This window comes from Symphodus melops (assembly GCF_947650265.1).
Source record: "Symphodus melops genome assembly, chromosome: 7".
NCBI lineage: Eukaryota > Metazoa > Chordata > Actinopteri > Labriformes > Labridae > Symphodus > Symphodus melops.
This window is the reverse complement of record NC_136697.1, coordinates 7,186,050-7,206,399: the sequence shown is the minus strand read 5'-3', so window position 1 is coordinate 7,206,399 and position 20,350 is coordinate 7,186,050. Positions and strand designations below refer to the sequence as shown.

At 41.0% G+C, this 20,350-nt stretch overlaps 1 protein-coding gene and 1 long non-coding RNA gene across 2 annotated transcripts; one reads left to right on the top strand and one right to left on the bottom strand.

The window, feature by feature from the left end:
- Window positions 1-11,582: 11,582 nt before the first annotated feature.
- On the bottom strand, window positions 11,583-12,502 carry LOC306827279 (uncharacterized protein). Its single transcript, XM_079348989.1, has 2 exons — window positions 12,469-12,502; window positions 11,583-12,308 (listed from the first exon to the last, which is right to left on the bottom strand). Exons 1-2 carry the CDS (start codon window positions 12,473-12,475, stop codon window positions 11,605-11,607), a joined length of 711 nt encoding a protein of 236 aa, XP_079205115.1. The 5' UTR covers window positions 12,476-12,502; the 3' UTR covers window positions 11,583-11,604.
- Window positions 12,503-17,638: 5,136 nt separating this feature from the next.
- LOC306826493 lies at window positions 17,639-18,795 on the top strand. The gene is made up of 3 exons (XR_013779438.1): window positions 17,639-17,871; window positions 18,009-18,110; window positions 18,486-18,795. It is a non-coding gene; the product is annotated as an uncharacterized lncRNA (long non-coding RNA).
- The last annotated feature ends 1,555 nt before the right edge of the window (window positions 18,796-20,350 follow it).

The following is a 20,350-nucleotide window of genomic DNA, read 5'->3' as shown; positions in this document are numbered from 1 at the left end:
CACGCTATTTGCACCTTCTAGTCATTTTTTCCTGCTCAAAAGGAAAAAACAAAAACAAAAAACACCATCATCATCTTCTTTTTTAAGAGTTAAAAATGTCAAATCCTTTAACATTAAAAGTAAATATTAAGGTATTTATTTGTTTAAGTTGACCTGAAACTCAAACTCAATGTAAAAGAACACACGAGTGTTTGGGACAAACATTTCCTGCAGAATGTCTTAAATCTATAGATAGAAATTAAAATATAATATATTATATAAATATATATATTTAAACCTCTGTCTTGTTAAAAACATCCAAATACTGAATAGTTATAAGAACAGATGAATTCAGGTGAACAGATATAGACTCTAAAACATGTGAAATATAATCCTTTTGTATGTCAGGTTGAGATTGATCCTCCTGAACGCTCTATCTGTCTGCCTGTAGTTTGGCGCCCTCTGCTGGTGTGAGTTGTGATGCACCGTGACATGAAGTCCAGCAGGGGGCCTCGGTGCTGCTGCACAGCTTCAGAATGATCTGATGGAGCACACACACCTGATCAGCAGCTACTTAAACTCAGGTGTGTGTGTGTGTGTGTGTGTGTGTGTGTGTGTGTGTGTGCTGAATACTTCTGATCACTTTGTGTGCTGCTCTGAGTCTCAACAAGGTAAAGTCACTTTGTTTTACACACAACAACACATCAGAGACACTGAAGATAACCGACAGGACAATTGTGTGTAGGCTCCACAGACTGTAAATCTTAATGGACCAAATCTAAGTGGTGTCAGTCATCTATCCCTGCAGCAGTTGCCATGTTGGGAATACTGTCACCTTAACGACGGGTTGAGGTTTTAAGTCTCTGAACAACCCGTCACATTGCGCCCACCTGTCAATCAGGTCAGCCTCACATCTATAGATAACGCATATAAAATCAAACTGCTGCGTTATTAAAAAAATAAATAAATCTGCCCCCTGTACAGTGTGCTCATTAAGAGACTAACTAATTAGACCGATTTAGTTTTTGTGTACCATGCTGTAAACATGTTAATTTATGATGTAAAAACAGCTTTTTTGAAAGGGTGTGAATGTGACTTTAGGGCTCGAGGAGTCGGCCTCAAGTGGACACTGAAACAGGCTTCTTAACTTTTGGAACTTGTGAGGAACTTGTGAGAGTGAGACAGATGTGGAGTCCCTATGCGAGCGCGGTGGATGTTTATTTATTTATTTAAAGCATAATAATGTTTTTTTTTAACACAAGTTCAGTTTAGTATAATTTCTTTGTTTTAATTAAAATATATTTTAGTCATTTTATGATGAAAGTATAATTGGATTAATACCAAATGCCAGACTTTGGGTGTTGACGTCGAGCCTCCGCAAATGTAGATTCCTCCTCTAATTGCGCTGAATGTAGACGGCCATCACTCGTTGAAAAAGGTATGATGTGATAACCATAGACTGTATGGGTGTTTCTGTGAACTTTTGGGAAAAAAAAACTTTGCCAAATCACACAAATCAAAGTCCCATAAGATAATCTAATATGCCTAGTTTTAAGATACAGGAGTGGTTGAGCTGCCATCACAACAGAATTTGGTCATTTTTGAGAAATTGTCTAACCCTTAAGGAACAAATGTCATTTCCACCACATCTACACAAAGGCATTTTGTATAAAAACGACACAACATATGAAACCCCCAAATAAATAAACAACTTCATAACCAGTTTTGGAATTTTATACCGTTTTCCAATTTTGATACATTTGCAATTTAAATTAATCAGATGTCACAAGGGTCAAATGGCTTAACGCACATTTATCACAATATGAAATCTAATGATGGATTATATAAATATTGTTTAGAAACAAATAAATTATAATATTACACTGAGTAGAGTATGATCAAACAAATTATGGAGAAGTTTTTCATGTATAATTACAACTTTTTGAATATTTAAGAATAATGTGTTCCGTGATGGAAATGACAGGGTGTTGTGGAAATGACAATTTATGTACATTGATGAAAAAACTCTTAATTTGAAAACAGTAAACATATTTATTTGAAATATTTCCATTGTGAATAAAATAATAGGTTCAGGCAATAAAAGGGTAATCTGAATTTCATTAATCCATTGTAAAAGATTCTTAAAAACATATATTTCATTTACAGTTTTGTATGAATTATTTCATAGAATTCATAAACAATACAAACATTTGAAACATTTTTGTTGAACTGTAACAAGACAAAACTAACAAACTGTGCTTTAAAAATTCAAAATATAGACAATGTTAATATGTTGGAAGTAATAAATGCTACATCGTTCTCTCAGATGACCAGTTGTTGATTTATAGAAATCTAGCTGTACCTTGTACTTTTTGTGTCCTATTATGATTATTTACAATTCTGTGCCTGCATGTGTGATTGCGTGCGTGTGTGTAACGCACAGATGTTCAATCAAGGGTTTCAACCAATTTTTGCCAGACTGACGCTTCAATCTCCATGTGACGTTTTGTCACTGGTAAAGGCTCAGGGATGAGGCCTATTGCATCCACGGGTTGGTACCAGATGATGTCATCTCTTGATGGCCAAAAGAATCGATTGTTACCGATGCGGCTCATTGTTTTAACAAGAGCACCGCTGTAACCATCAACATCTTGTATGATGCCCGGGTACACATCTCGATCGTAGTTGACTGCACACCACTGACCAATAAGCCCCTTGTGTAAGTCCAGAATTTTGTGCAGACATAAATTGTGGGATGTGTCAGGATGCAATGTGCTGGTTGAGGGGCAAGTGCTTTCCAACAGTTGAAACAGCACTGTTTCTGGACTGAAGCATTTACAGGCATTATGTGCTAAGCAGAAACAGCTCAGCATCCTCCATGACATTTGGCTTGGCTTCTCAGAGATGATCTGAACCCCCCCCCCCCCCCAAAAAAACCCCCAAGTCACTCATAGTATGAAATTAATATCAGAAATTTTATGTTGGGAGAGAACTGAAAACCATCACCTGATGAATTTTCATTGTGCCACGAATTGTCTGCAGCTGAGATGGCACATGCACGTCCATTGCCTCAATGTCCTCTGGCTCAACATAGAATAGCTCTATAGCGGATTTTTGCTGCTGAAGCTCCTCAAACAGCACTCGAGCGTTAGGTGCGTCCTTCCCTCCAGCTATCAGGTCATCGCCTCTCCTTTTAACCACTGCTCCTATCCCATCAGCAGGGCCTTTTCCATGGCCAGCCCATTTTGAATGGCATGTTGGTTAACAGGTAGACATTTTTCTTGGAACGGTTCTTTGTGCTTGGCCCATCACTGACAACATGCAAAACTGAAGCAGTGGGAAGCTGCTGCTTGAAGTACGTAAGGACTTTTGACAGATGTGCCCAGATAGCAGAGGGGTCATGACGAAAAGAGGAGCTGATAGAGCAGACTGAAATGAGACCTTTCTTGCTATAGGCCACACCGGTGTGAAGTGAGGCTTGTTTGTGTGAATCCCCAAAATGAACTGCTTGGATTTCACTGCTGTATTTGCAAGGAAAGTTGTGGATGTGGAGGACAATCGTCATCGTCACTCACATTTTCCTTCAGACCACGAAGAACAGCGTACTGGTGTCTTATATTAAAGACATGTTTCCCCAACTTTTTCTTAAGACCTGTTAGAAAGTCTTCCATCAAGGTGTGTAGAGTACCATACACCTTCTCCTTGACAGTTAAGTGAGCTGTGAATTTCTCTTTTGTACCATCTTTCTTGTTCTTCTCTCTCTCTTCAGCCTTTGCCTTCCACTCATACCAAGATGTTTGGGTGCCTGAGTCAAAGGTTGAGGTTTCCAGCTCTTTAGATACACAAATGCTGCATTCCCAGTACATGCATTCTTTGGTGTCGTTTTCACACAATATTGCTGCTCTTAATAACTTTGTGATGAAGCAGCTTGTCAGCCATAAACTGGATGTTGGCATGTGTCTTGCAGAGGCACGTGTCCCTATCCTTAACAGTGGGCTTCATAATCCAAAAAGGACGTCTCTTACAGAACGCACTATATGAAATTGCGATCCCAGGAAACTCCTTACTATACTTCTCATGCCACTTTGAGGAGTCGATATTTTTTAAGTATTTTTCCTGCAATTAATTTAGAAATCAGTTGTTGATCTCTGTCTGATCCAGTGGGTGTGGACTGTAGCTGTTTCCGTTCAACGTTCGTGAAGCTTTTTTACGGCCCTCATGGGCGCTGTCATCTTGAAATTTTGACGTCATTTGCAACCAGAGTCTGCGCAGTAGGGTCCGGCGGGAGGAGCCCTGGCAACACGCCCCGCCCATCTAGCGTACTGCTCTGCCGACTTACGCATTATGCTTACACAGCCCAGCTCCGCCAAAAAACTGAATTTTTACCGCTGGAAATTCAAGATCACAAAGGTTTGTACAAAACCACCATATATCTAAACTTAATCCATTTAAACATGGAGAAAATCATGCTTTTTTTTATTAATTATTGAATTGAAATATTTCTTTAACTCTGTGGTTTATTAAACCCTTTTCGAACTAAACAAACTATTTTAAGCTAAGTTAGCAACATAAGCTGTGTACAGATCGTCAGATGCAAAAACATGTTGTATGATAGAAAGGTAGAAAGTAGTGGTAAAAAATGCACATACAAATCAGCTGTAACAACTTGAGGTCTATGCACATTTACATCAACATTGACAATATGTGTGAGAGTATATGTGTATGTTTCTCTGCATTGCTGTGTAATTTGTAAATTAATCATTTTTATTAAGGTTTCTGTTTTGTATGGGCATTTAATGTGGTTATTTTCTTCGGTCTACCAATTTGGACAGACAAGACCAGAGAGGGAAGGAGGAGAAAGACAAGACAGGAAAGAAGAAAGAGAAAGAAAGATGGCAGACACAAGAAGTAAGTATAGAAATCAGGGTTGTCTAAAACATCACATTTTGATGCATGAGGTTAATTGGAGGGCTAAAAAAAAAGTTCAATGTTTCATAGATGTTTTTTAAACAATACAGCCTTTTAAAGTCAAATAAACAGACTGAATGACACAATAGAAAAAAGTTTAATCTAAAGGTTTTTCTTTTCATTTCACAATTTACAGAACCCAGGATATTCATCGTAGGGGACAGCCTTATTCGCCGTGGGGAAACGAGGGCAAGGGAGACCATCCGGACCAACCTTGGTCTGGATGCCCGGGTCCAGTGGTTTGGCTGGGGTGGCATGGTGTGGAGGAACTTTCTCCCTTTTTTCCATCAATGTCTCCAAGGAAGAGCTGTGCCAGATGTCCTCCTCATCCACTGTGGCGGGAATGACCTTGGCCGTGTGAAAGGTGTCAGGCTCGTTGCAGGGATGAGGCAGGACATGCAAGACCTCCATCGGCAGTTCCCCCAGATGAGGATCATCTTCTCTGCCATCACCCAGAGGAGCCGATGGGGATCTTGCAGCCCAAAGAGAATAAACAAAGCCCGTCTCTTTGTGAACAGTGTGATGGCTTCCATTGTTTCTTCTGTAGGTGGATGCATTGTGCATCATCCTCAGATAAAGTTTAGGGATCTTGGCCTTTTTTTGAGAGACGGAGTTCATTTCACCACTTTGGGAAATGACATTTTTTTTAAATAACATCACCCTTTGTTTGAAAGACCAAATCCAGTAGGATGGTGCTGGATGTGGTCTTTGAAACATAATCTTTTCAGGGGGGAAAAAGGCCAAAATTTACCTTTACTTTAGAAGCTGCAGCTTTACAAATTGTAAAAATGTAAGCCTCGTCAGGTCTAAAGCCATTGGAAAAAATATGACACAGACGAGTCTTGTGAATTATAATTAGAGCTGCCGGTGAGGATCACGAGCGGACACGCAGACACCAATGCGCACTCATCGCACGTTGAAGCTGTTTGGACAATGTCATTCTGTTAAAGACCACAGTATAGGCAGCGTAGATCACACTTTATTCTGGTAAATTAAGATACAACAGAACAGGTGAACGAGTTTAAGTTTCTGTCTGTTTCATCTTTCTCCTCTGTGCGTAATGACTAATGACACTTTAATCTCGCTCGTCCGTCCGAAATAATCTGTTTCTCCCTCAATTGCTACTGAAACATTTGCATCAGTTTGGAATAGGTACCGAAATATTCTACAGCCAAAAAAGTTATGTTTGGGCAATGAACCAGTGTTATGATGACTTGGCTTTAGAAGGAGGAGACGAGTGCACCGGAGGGGACGACAAAGAAAATGCCCATTTCAAAATATAATGTTAGTGAAAAGAGCGAAATAGAAAGACATGTCAATGTTGAAATCATTTTGAATGCAGAGGCAGTGATGTTCAGTTTTGTTTAGCTATAAAAAGATAACTGATCTTCGTTAACTTCATTTAAAAAACATGTTAATGTATTTTGGGAAAAACTTGATCTTTATGCCTCCTTTCATTGAGCCTATATGTCTCCTCCTGAGCACCATAACAGCAACCTGTTATGTGTAACGCCGGTCTCCTGCATTAGCAGTGTTTGTAGTTTGGTCAGGTTTAGTCAATTTATAACTCAAATTCTCAACGAGCGTCATTAAATTTACAATATGATGAACTTGTGACTGTTGAATTGGTAGTGTATGTGGAAGCCAATGCATAATATTTGGCAGGTTTAAACAGCATGATGCTCGTTGATCCGTGTCAACAATCGTGAATCGTTCATTAATATTTCATTACACCGCAGCAGGTTGTTAATGTTTGCGTTCACTAGGGTGCATCAAATTTCAATGTTAAATTTTAATTTCAAAATATCAATTTGGCTGGCATTGCATGTTGTTCCAATTAACATAAAAATGACCTTTGCAAAGTTTTGAGGAATTCCATTGAGCTTTAGGGGTGCCACCTCACACATGAACTTTGGTGAATTTTCGAAAAATGTGCAATTTTTAGTCTAATTGCCAAATGGTTGACCTGGAAATGTTGAGGACAGTGAACTTTTATACAGTAACATGTTCTATAGGGTTATCAACATCAAAGTTGTTTGTTTGCCCTTTGGGCAACTTGGGCATTTCTCAGAATTCAACTTTCAAGATTCTCCTTCATTTTTCCTATGGATAAAATGAACCCTGAATTTTGTACAGCAGTGATGGATTTCGGACACACATACACAGTTTAATTGACTTTAATGTTAGACACAAGGGGAGATACTGACACACTTAAAATAACAAACCTTATATAGTGGCTAACTCACTGGCAACTAACAGGGCCTAATCGTAAGACTGAGCAATTAAGTTTGAAGTTTAGTTATTGTCAGTCTGTGCCAGGGTCTGCTCCATGGAGCAACATCACCAGGGAGAAGGAGAGAGGAAATGGAACCTGAACTCTGAACCTAGCCATTGCGTCTCCCCCCAGATATGACCCCCCACCCGCCACCAAAGAGTAACCGTACTATTCAGGGATTGGCTTGCGTTTGCAGCGCCGAAGGTTTGGCTGTTGGTTGCGGTCATGTTCAACTGCCTGCAGCACATTCTGCAGGTGCTGCTCCTTCCTTGCCACTGCGACAAAGTCAAAATATGGCCACTCTGTCGGTCTTCATGCTGGCCAAGAAAGCCAGGTCTTCTGGGTTATCAATCAGCTTTTCAACATTTGGGGGCCACAGTGGAAATGTGGCATCAAGTCTGGACTCCATTTTCTCCAATTGTTCTGATGTAGTCTCACTGGAGCGCTTGGCCTGGGAGATCTTCCGCAGCTTGTTGTTAGCGTTGACTAAGTCTACCATTTTGTGGCACGCACGCTTGTCGCTCACCATTGGGATGTTGGCTTTTTTGTAAAATGGCCGCACCTGCTCCAGGACAACCCTGGCTGCCTCAAACTGCGATAACGCTCCATTTGCACCAGGTTTCTTGGAAAGCATGCAGCGTAAGATCTGACGACCAGTTGGAAGTTTGGCACCGGTGATGATGCCATCCTCACTGGTGATGCTGGGGCCCAGACCAAAGACCAGCCTGCGACTGCTAGTCTGGCAGGGAACAGTCGGTGAAGGCAGCATCTTAGGAGAGCTGGATCCTGGGGTGGGTTGTGTTGTGCAGTGCCTGAGAATGAAAAGGATACAAGCTCAAGGACAGTGTTTAAAATAATTTTATTTTGGTAGCACTTTAAAATAATGGTACATCAATTAACTGAGTTAATGCTAAGATAATGCTATTAATGGATAGTTAATGCATAGTAAATGCCTATTTAGCATTAAGTAAGTGTTAATGCTTAGTTATTTACGGTTAGTTAATGCTTAGTTAAGCACAAACTAAGCATGACAGTTAGTTAATGCTTAGTTTATGTTTATTAAGCATTTACTAACTGTTTATTAACAGTTAGGTAATGCTTATTAAGCCATTAACTAGCAGTAAATTAATGTACCGTTATTGTAATGTGTTACCTTTATGTTTTATTTTATTTAACCTTTGTTTAACCAGGAGAAGTCTAATTGAGATTAAAAATCTTTTTTACAAGAGTCCTGGCCAAAACAGGCGGCAGAACAGTTAAATAGAGTCACGCTCATATAAATAGAGTCAAATGTTATAACTATCATATCTTACCATATTTAACAACACTTAAATTGATAAACCATTCTTGCATAAGCCTCAACTTTTAGCTGTACATAGTCTAACTTCATCATAACTTGTCGTTACATCACTACCAGAGTAGCTAGCTGTGCTTGCAAATATACTTGTATTTAAAATGTTTATTTACTGTACCAACTACAATGCTACTCTCAATAAACATGAGACATATATACTCTGAATATGACATTGATATTAAGCTTAATAGCTTAGCAAACATAGATAGCTAACTGAGGTTAGCAAACTGTTGCTAACTAACGTTAGCTAGATGTAATGAGCACCAAATGCCTATTAATATGACTTATGATAAATAAGTATACAAACACACCACTACAGATATGATATTAATGTGTAATAATACATACCCAGCACAGAAAGATCACTTGAAACAGAAAGATCTCCTCAGTTTTCTTGAGCTGTAGTATTGTTTACCTCAGATCTCCATGGCGACCATTGAGCACTGTTAACCACTTTATCCAACAAAAACAGAACCCCTAAATCATCATGTACTGGAAAAATATTTTGCATGTGTTGTTTCTACATATATTGGAACACTTTTAGCACCCAGCCATATCAAGATTCAAGAATTGTGTTTTTTGATGCACCCTAGCGTTCACCTTTCTGTTAGTCTCTGTCATAGGCTGTAAAAATGTACAGTCAATAAACCGCATCTATGAGCTGATCTTTTATTACGATCTCTTGGTTTTAAATACAATTCCAATCGCAATAACGATTTAACAATATCAAGAAACATAGCAAGTCAGTTATTATTTGCTCATGTTAATAATAAAAAAAAAACATAAATCATGCCGGATAAGTAACCTAGCTTAGACCGCTTATGTGTTAGCTTGCTAGATAACACTTGACACGTAAATCCAACTTTTTTTACTTACCGAAAAAACAGCAAAGATCCCTTAGAATCCGCATGTCGGTCAGAACAGTTTACTGCAGAACAAATCATTTTGACCTTAAAAAAGACGAAAAACCTGAACTGAAAAGTTAAATGGCTCCTCGGCTTTCATTAACGACGCAACTGATATTCACAAGGAGAGTTACGCAAGATCCGCGGCTGTCAATCATCGCCATGTATGACGTCAAATCCCGTTTTTTAACCTCAAATAACTTATTTAAAACAAACTTCACAGAAAAATGAGCACTTGAACACCATGTAGGGTGATAATAACTAATGATCACAGCAGAGTTTAGGTCTGGAATTTTTTTTTAACGTATTTTAAACTAAAGTATTTTAACTTAACAGTTTGACCCACATCCCGTCTGTTATCATTGAGGAGGCGGGGTTTATGACCTATACTGCAGCCAGTCAGCAGGGGGAGCTCTAAAAATAAAAGCTTCACTCCACAAGGGACCTTGTCCCGTCCATTATTTTTACAGTCTATGATTTCTCACAGACGTTTTGGAGGGAAAATACATCAATGTGGTGGAAATGACGGTTAGACTGTGTGACGGGTATATTTTGTGTAAAAAACAATATTTATTATCGTTTCCCATTAAATACTTAAATATGTATTGATTGTTTAAGTTCTACTTAACACAAGTACATTAAAATTCATTTGATTAATCACGATTTATAACATTTTCATTGTTGAACATGGAAAGTTCAAGTGTAGGACAAGGGCAAAAGAGTGATATTGAAGCATATAAAGATGTTCAAAAGTAAGCAAAATACATATTTGAGAGATGGGGAAAATATTTAAGTTTTGTTTATTTCCCAGAGAGAGAGATTATTTTTGTAAAATTCATATTTTTGAAAATATGACCAAAGGACATGAAAGTGCTTGTAGTTGGAGAATCACCCGTATATATTAAGGTGATAACCCCCAACCCAGATAGTGCTTTGCTACTTTCTGATTGGTTGAACGCCTGGCGGTTTGATTGGCTGGTATGTGGCTGCATTGGACCCAAAGAGCTCGTTGCAGAGAAAGGTTAACGGAACCGTGACCACGTGAGAAACGCAAGGTATGGCGTGGGGCGTGTGAATTGCCTGAAATGCGCGTGTCTCACTCTTATTGTGTGAGTTGAGAACCCTGCTGAAAGAAGTGCAGGACTTTGCACTTTCACATTGGCTTCATTGTTCAACACAGGAGGTTGCTGCTTGGTGTCTTAAGAGACGAATTACAAGCAAGCACTGTAACACTGTTCTTAATTTATTGTAATATCAAAGAACAAGTTGTCTGAAATGAAAGCACAGACAAGGAAAGATAAATTAACATCACAGCAGCAAAACGCAAATGTTTTTGTTCTAGTCGAAATTAAGTTTTACAAAGAAATCGAAAGTCATAAATAACATAAGTGAGAATTTGTCTGCAACATGATTTAATATTTTTTAGTTTTTGAAACAGTCCCTTTAAATGTAAAACAATCAAATAAACACGTCAACAGATGGAAGAAAAGAAGAGGCTTTTATTTGATCCTTAAAACAATAAACGCTTTAAGTTGTTAAATATCGATCTTAGTTGGAACAGTGTTTGTATCAGAACTTACACGGAACTTACGTTTGTACAGGTGGCTTCTTCCGTGACGACCACACGCAATCAGCGTTACACATGATCATCAAGTCAGCATTGGAGCAGACTGGCTGCTGGAGGGTTTTATGGCCCACTACTACCATATATAAACAACTAACTACTGGTATACATATCTATGACGACTACTCCCTGCTAATAGGTTTGTGACGGACTTAACATGGCGTTTTGTCCAGATTCATCTTGACATCTTTACTTTTTAGCCCATCAAACATTTTATTTCCACCTCAAAGTAAGCGCTCTACGAGTTTCACCATCAGAAATATTTCATACTGATTTATAAAAACTTAATAAGTAGACAACATTTAGAATTAGTGTAAACCATATGAAGCAGTGACAGTGCTGCAGGATGAGAGCCTTCATCACACGTCAAACGTTGACCGTAAATGTCACCTACAATTCTCTACAGACATGAAACATGAATGCATTCATTACTTTTATTGTTTATATTTATTTCTTTACATGCACATGTTTCAGTGCAGCGAGCAGGAGACCAACGGTGTTAGTTGGAGCAGGTGAACATTCGTCTCAGCCAGCCTCTCTTCTTCTTCTCTGCTTTCTTCTCTAACATCTCCTCCATCTTGCTCTCCAGCTCTTCCATCCTGTAGGCCATGTAGCTCTCCCTCTCCGTCCACTTCTCCTCCAGAGTTTTGTGGAGGAGCTGAATGGCGTCTAAGAGGGAGCTCCTCTCTTCCTGCCACTCCTTCTGCCGCTGCTGCAGCTCCTCTTGGGCATTTTTCTGGGCCTCAGCGAGCTCAGCGTTGACCAGCTTGAGGCTCTCCAGATCGGCTGTGAAGGAGTTGCGGGAAGCTTTCTCCTCCTTGCAAACTGTTTTCAGACTCAGGGCCTGGTTCAGGAGATCAGTTTGGAGCTTCTGCAGGTGGAAGTTAATCTTCTCCGCCTCTTCGTCCTGAGCACACTGACTGCTGCCCTCTTCCTCGGAGGTGCAGGGGTTCCTTTTTGTGGCCTTGTTCATGAGAGCAGCCTGTTCCTGCTGCAGCTTCACACTGAGGCTCAGGATGCCTGTCTTCAGAGCGAGGACCTTCTGCTGGTGCTCTTGCTCATCCTCTTCCTTCAAGTCTTCACTGGACTGACGTTTGAGGGTGCATTTGTGCAGATGAGCTGTCTGCAGCTGCAGGATCAGCTCTGAGTCCTCAGTCTTGGTGCACTGATTGGCTGCAGAAACCTCAGCAGTGGCGTTGGCTGCTCCATTTTCTGCTTGGCCATCTCAAGTTCACGCTCCAAAGCTGCAGCTTTATTCTCTGCTTGGAGCAGATTGCAGCGAGCCTTGTTCAGCTTGGTCTTCCGCTGTGTAACTTTCTTGTCTGCAGCTACATATTTATAGTAAAATGTTTTGTGCTGGTACTGGGCATCTTTGAGTTGTGCTTTTAAATGAGTGTTTTCTGCCATCAGCCGGGACATTCTGTCCTCCTGGAGTCCTGACTCAAACTGGCCTTCAAAGTCTGGCATGCTGCTGCAGGTATCCTCCAGATTTCTGCTCCTCCTTGGATTTTGAGCTTCGTTGCGAAGGCGTTTATCCATCACTGCAGTTAAACTACATACAGAGGTAGAAACTACTGACTGTGCTCGTGGAAAACCGAGTAAGTGAAAGTTTGTGAAAGTACCAACTGGCTGTGAAAATAGCAGGCTGCTCAGAGGGGTTATGAAGCTCGGAGTGAACTCTGAGCCTTTCATGACCTCAGCGTTCCTTTGATGTCAGAATCGAGGATTCTGTTCTAAAAACAGACAAAGTTCTATGGCCGCCATTTTCCCTCTGATGTGACGGACAGGGTGTGTTAAAGCTTCAAATATGATGAAACGTGAAAATGACTTCTCTTCAATTCTTTAATTCACTGTTCTAGGTATCCGTGAAGACCTGAGAGAGTGTTTGAGCTCTGAAATAGCCATTTAAGACCAAGATTAACTTGCACAAACTCTCTGGGCCTTTTCAAACCAACCTCTATACACTCCCCCTCCGTGACGGAGTGCACTTCATCAGAAGTCACACTCGCAGCTGAAGTCCCCTCCATCCAGGTGTAGGGTAGAAAAATACAGCCACAGGCTTTGGGACAAACTTCACTCTCTCAAGAAGAAACGGGAAGTTTGTGTTACCATGGTTTCTCAGTGGCATCTTGTTTATTATTAATGTAGCTGATGCATTCTGTAAAAATCTTCATGTAGATTATTTTTCTCTAATAAATTATATTAGTGTAGGTGTATAACAAAATGATCAGATGGAGTCCACATTCTATATTGTAATTTATAATTTAATGTTTAATGTGTGAAAACTCTGGCAACATTTTAGGCCTGTCATTAATATATCGGAGGTCTGGAGCTTCTTTTGTATATTGAAGTTTAAAAGTCTGCTGTCATGATGTTATTTAAAAACTCTTACAGTTTAAACAATAAAAATGAATCAAACTAAAACATACAGCCTGGAATCACTTTGAAGCATCTGGGTTCACTCTTTAGGGTTTTAAGAGTTGATAATCATTCATTTATTGAACATGTAGTGACCAATTTTAACAAATCCAATTATGATTAGCCCTCTGATGCATGAATTATGAAAGCCTTGGTCAGGATTTTTTTTCACAGCTGGTTTTATTCTTCCCAGGACATGAAAAAACATGTTCAACTTTTTTTTTTCTCCAAAAATGTGATTTTTTTCCCCTTAAAGTTATACTCATCCAGTGGACTATGTGCGCCTGATCGCTCAACATAAAATGAACAAATTTTTTTTTTTAAATGAATTAACATTGTTGTGAATCTCCACAGTTCTATAAGGATGCAGAACAGTAACAAAGGATGAACTGATTCTTTAATCGATTTTCAATTCCAGTATGTCCAAAGCTTCACAAATTAAAATAATATACCGTAAATTCCGGACTACAGAGCGCACCTGATAAAAAGCCGCACGCTCTAATTTGAGAAAAAAATATAATTTTGTACTTATACAAGCCGCACTGGATTTTAAGCCGCAGGTATCCCACGTTGTAATATGAGATACGTATTAGCTGAAAAAAGTTCACGTCTTTTTACTACTGTAAACGTGTTTTTGGTTCTCTGTTCAGACATGAAAGTGAAAAGAGCAGTGGTAGATGTTACTCGTTTCACTTTTATGTCTGAACAGAGAACCAAAAACAGGTTTTTATAATATGAGATATTTAAACAGAAAGATACTACACATGAGGATTTTTTAAATTTAAATTTTATCCGCATCGTAACATGAACAAATACATATTGCAAATGCTATTTTTCGAACACTGCCTATAACAGGGCTACCTTTAAATGTGAACGTATCGGTAACAAATAAATTATGTTGCATAGGCTACGTTTTTTTACTTAACAGTGCATGAACAACATTCGAATAGACTTATCTCCATGACGACTGGTAAAAATATAGACAGTATACTGTCTGCAGCCTACCAGGAAAAGTCATTGATCACCTTATTCATCGTCCTCCTGCGCACTAAAACCCTCAAAGTCCTCTAATTCAGTGTCCGAATTAAACAGCCTCAGGATCTCATCGCTCACTCCAACCTCTTCGTTGTCGCTGTCACTTGAGCGCACGCCCTCCTCCTCATCACGCAGCAGTCCAGCCTTTCGGAACCCGTTGCTGATGGTGGATGTTTTGACACGCATTTAGGATCCACTGGCAGACTTGAGTTAAAGATGCTCTTCGCATGCGGCCTGTTTTTGTAATGGATTTCTCGCCGCTTGTCATCCAAGCCTCCCACTCATAGCGCAGTGCCACTTTAAATGAGCGGTTAACACTGATCAGTGGCTGCAGATACTTAGTGGTGCCGCCAGGAATCACAGCTGGAATCGAGTTTGTGCTCTTGATGGCAGCTTTCACTGAATCGGTTATATGGGCTCTCATGCTGTCCATAACCAGCAATGCTTTTTGTTTGTGGAAAAATCCCCCTGGCCGCTTGGCGTAGCACTCTCTGAGCCAATCCTTCATTAGGCTCTCCATCATCCATCCTTTCTTGTTTACTTTCTTGGCATTGTCAGCCATTTAAAAATCACCATCGGCGGAAGCTTTACCCCCGATGCTGTGCAGCTCAGAACGCAAGTAAAATGCGTTCTCTCGTGGCCACTTGTTTTCAGAGTGATGGACGAGTCACCTTTTTTATTGACAGTCCGAGTGAGAGGCAGGTCAAACGTCAGCGGCACTTCATCCATATTGATGATGTCATCCGGCCCGATGGAATTCTCCGCTATTTTTGTCTGAGTGAATGTATGGAAGTTTGCAAGTTTTTCCTCGTAGTCGGGAGGGAGCTGCTGACACACAAGCTGTGTCCCATTCCAGAGGCTGCAGCCTTCGGAGGGTGTGGCCTTCGCGGTTCACGAAGGCACGTCCTCCGTGGACCGCGAAGGCTGATCCACGCGGTCTCCGAAATGAGACGGTCTAGTCTTCCTACTTGCGTCACTAACTGTTCGGTCTCCTAGCAACCCTGAGAGTGTCCGTTTTTTGATTGCACCGTTTTATCAACACAACTCAACCGCAAACACCTAATTTTTATATTTATATTTAGGAGATATAATTAATTAATTTATTTTTATAATACAGTTTTTTATGATTCTGAAAAAGAGAGAGAGGGAGAATTATATGCGGCGACGTGTGCTTTATCTCCGGCTGAGTCAGCACCATGGACAGGCGAGTTTACCTTCAGATTGGTTAACATGTTTGTACTTTAGCTTTAATTTGATCCTTAACTTTAAGCTTTGTTAGTTAACAACAACAACAAACGTAGTTTATATGGCTTATCAATCAATAAACCTTTAATTGTATAGTGCCAATTCACAAGTGTTATCTCTAGCGCTATCTAAAGACAAAAAGCAGGTATCTCAGCTTTTCCACATTTAGTCAAGTTATTGTTTATAATGAATTTCCTTCTCTGTGTTTTCCCAATAGGCTAATCCTCGTACATACTGCAGGATAAACCTGAGCATACCTGTGCTGGACAGGTTTTTCAACCAGCAGGAAGACACATGGCCTGATTTCCGGCTTAGCAGGGAGGCTCTGCAAGTGCTGCTGGGCCTTCTCTACCAGGATCGGAGACACGGATGGGGTGCTACAATTGAGACCCTGGTGTTCCTCTTCTGGCTGGCAAGTGGAACATCATACAGGGTGGTCTCCAGAGCCTTTGGGATTCCTCGTTCCACTGTCCACCGCATCGTTCACAGGATGGCTGAGGAGGTGGTGGCCATTCGCCACCAGGACATCCACTTCCCCACCACTCCTCAAGACCTGGAGGCAGTTTCCCGTGGGTTTGCAGGGCTGGCGAGACACAGGGCCTTCAGAGGAGCAGCTGGAGCGATAGACGGCTGCCATGTCCGCATCAAGCCACCGGGCGGCCCTGACGGTCAGTGCTATGGGAACAGAAAACTATTCCCTTCCATCATCCTGCAGGCTGTTTGTGACCATCAGGGCCGTTTCATGGACACGTATGTGGGCTGGCCTGGGTCTGTGCATGATGCACGAGTGCTCAGGCACAGCCCACTCTATAGGCGTGGACTCTACCCTCCTCCAGGGCAGTTCATCCTGGCAGACGGGGGGTACCCGTGCCTCCAACACCCACTTCCCCTCATCACTCCCTACAAACAGCCTGTACGAGGTGTGGGAGCCCAGCGCTTCAACGTCTGTCACTCCAGGGCACGCTGCATTACAGAGCGTGCTTTTGGGATGATGAAGACGAGGTTCCGTGCCATCTTCCTGCAAGCACTGGAGGTGCACCACACCTTTGTACCACATGTAAGTAATCATTTAATAGGACATTTGAAACATAAACAAAAGTCATTACACTGGTAATACTTTATTTTCTTTTAGTGAGAACAGTGTTGTTGATCACTATTTTTTGCAAGTGCATCAAAGTCTGGTGTTAGTTTTGTTGTGGCAATTCTCAGAACAGACCCGAGGTGTTCATCACTCAGCCGGGATCTGTGGGGTGCTTTGTTGGTGTTCATCACACTAAAAGTCTGTTCACACACATACGTGGAGCCAAACAACACCAGCCTCCTCTGTGCCATCTTCTGGATGTTTGGAAATTTGGCTCTGCTTAGTGAAGCATAAAACTCATCCAGCTTAAGCGAATTAAACTTCTCCTTTAAGACGGTGTCACTTTGGAGATCAATCAGTTCCAACTGCAACTCCTGTGGCGCCGTTTCTGGATCCTGTGTGAAGGGACATTCCAAAATCAGAGAACCGACGGTCGAATTCTCCATGCAGGTCGTCCAGCGATCTCCTGTATTTTGCCTCTTTTAACGTAGCCAGTGTGGGGAAATGCCCGAACGACTTGTTCGACATTTGCTTTGAGAACAAAGCTAGCTTAGTTTTGAAGGCTCTGACGCTAACTGTGTCTCTAATGTTTAGAATTTAAGACAAGTGTGAACACCACCACTACTGCCTTGTCACCCAGTGAGAATAGATCAAGATATGTGAAGTTTGTTCAGGGATGGCTTCAGGATGACCAATTCAAAGACTGGTTGCGCCACGATACGCTTACCAATAAGATGTACTGCCGTTACTTCGTGGGGTCTGGGCTGAAACTGGCACTGACAACTTCAAGTAGGGCCATGTTTCTCACATAGGCTATGTAATAGAAACAAAGAAATAATAATGCTTTTAATGATAATAATGATACTCTTGAAAATTATTTTATAATTGTTATGGCCTCACCCCATTCATTACTATTATGCTCTTTTCTAGAAAAAAACCTGTCTTAACACACTTTCAAAGTGAGGGCCACATCCATGCGGCATGCAGGTATGACACGACCCAACCCACACTTGCAGACGTCAAGAAAAAAATATCTGATCAGGAGAAGGCTTCTTACACGGCTGCACTAAAGAGTGTTTATTGGCTGGCTGTGGAAGAGCTGCCTAACTCAAAACAATCTCCAGAGTCTACAGGGCTGCCATGACATTCAACAGATGAAAAGGGGTGGGAACTCTAAGAAGGACAGTCCGTGGTCTCATTACCAACTCCTGGCTGCACTGAATCAAGTGAGTGTCAAGTTTTTAAATGTCCTAATTTTGGTAAATTCAGGAAATGATAAAGCCAATAAGTTATACTATAAGTTAGAGGCTTTTTGTTTTTTCAAAATAACTTCACAATAAACTTTATGTGACCACTTATGCCTCAAACATATTTTGTTGAGCAGACTGACAACTTAGCAGGTCACCGCATCTTTAAGGCTGTAATAAATATTTTCTGAACGACAATCATGTTTATTTTAATGAGAGTGCAGTTCCGTGCACTGATCAGTGGCAATAAGAAATGTCAGAAAACCACATAGTCCATTTTACAAACTCTATATAATCCTTATATATTTCATTTTGTACAAAGAACACGCTCAATTTCAAATGCATGATTGACAGGTGATGGTAAATAAACTGCTTATGGAGCTCAGGATGTCGCCATACGTAGGTGTTGGCCTTGACGAGTCCACGGACAGAAGTGCAGAGAAGCATGTTGTTTTTGTCGTCAGATTCCTGAAGGGGGACGTAGTGTCCACTACCTACTTAAAAATTGCAAAAATTAGCAATGGGACAACTCAGACCATCTACGACACACTCAAGGAGACATTTGACCAATACTGCATCCCAATCGACAAGGTATCTTACCGAATATTGTAATGTACACATTACACAACTGTGATGTAATTTTAATTTTTTCACTTCAATCTGTATCTCCATTCTCCAATAAATGTTATGTTATCAGAGAGAAATGGTGTAGTAGGACTCCACAAGAAGCAGAACCCATTCAGCCTGGGGATGCACTGCGTGAACCACAGGCTACATCTTGCTGTGAGCAAGGCTGCCCATGGCATTGGGATGGTAGATGGCGAGGAATAGGGAAGTTCCTCGGCCATGCACGTTCTCTTAGTTCACTGTCTGAATGTTTCAGAATGATGGTGCTGTCAGAGTCTGTTGATGATGACTGGAGTGTGGACGCACAAGGAGAGCTTTGGCTGCCTACTAGTGTTTCAGATGACCAAGAAGTGCTGGGGGTACTCCTCAGTGAAGAAACTGGACTCACACCTACAACATTTTCCATGTACACCAGCTTGATAGTCCCCCTGTCCTGAAGGTCTTGTACTGTGGTAAGGTTCAGAAAATCGTTGTTGACGTCGGGATCCATAAACTGAATGTTAAAATCTTGTTCAACTCCAAATGCTTCGCGGAATGTGTTGTGTAACTCTGTCAAAGTTTCTGGCATTCCTGAAGGGAGATCAAGTCTTCTATAGTCATTGTCCTCTACAATGACTCTCAATTTTGGATGTGCCATTCTTCAATCTACATATTAAGACAAAACAAAAACACAATACCTTAAAATTGTGTCCTGTTATTAATGAAGTATTGTATACCTACTAGAGATACCCTGATTGATCGCCCAGCCAATTTCATAAAAAAAATGCTTACAGTCACTGATCCAATTATAGTCTGGTGCATTTTGCGAACAACGGGGGAGCCAGGGGGGTCTCAGCCCCCCTTAATGTGACATGAGCTCCCCTGGAAATATGATTTGTGGAATTTTGGGGGGGTCACTTACATATTGGCAAAATGCTGTTTTCCCATGGTTGTCCTTTATTTTGTTAATATTATTATTATTATTGTTATTATTTTGTATGATCATAATGATGGATCATGTGTAGAATTAGGCTTTTGTTAATGTATGATTTGCGCATCACTATTTCACTTTAATAAAGATGCCGGCCTGCATGCAGTTCTTGTCCTCACCATTCATGCGTGGAGGCGCTATGCCTTAAACGTCACTTTAAGTGAGACATCGTCAACGGAAGAAAAAAAAAGCGCACTGGACCTTTTGTGATTGAGCCGCTGAGTTTCGGAGCTATCTGTTTGATATTTTGACGGCAAAACATGAGTAAAAGAAAACAGGGAAACCTGCTCGCTAATTTCGGCTTCACGAAGATATCGAAGACGAATGACTCTGAGGAGCAGCAGGAGGTGAGTCCCTCGGCAGATGCGAGGTTCGACACCACTGCACCTGAAGGGACTGCTGCCGCCGGTGAACGCCCGCCAACAGCCGGGCCCGAGGTGACCATGACAGAGGCTAGAGATGAAGTAAATGACAGCTCAGAGGTCGCCGATGACGGTGAATCCACCTGCCTCTCTCTCCCGGCTAACTGGACCAGCCAGCAGTGGAGAGAAAGGAAGTCCCGCAACATCTGGCTGTTTATTAAGGACGGGAACTTGGGATGCACAATTTGCAGAGATACAAA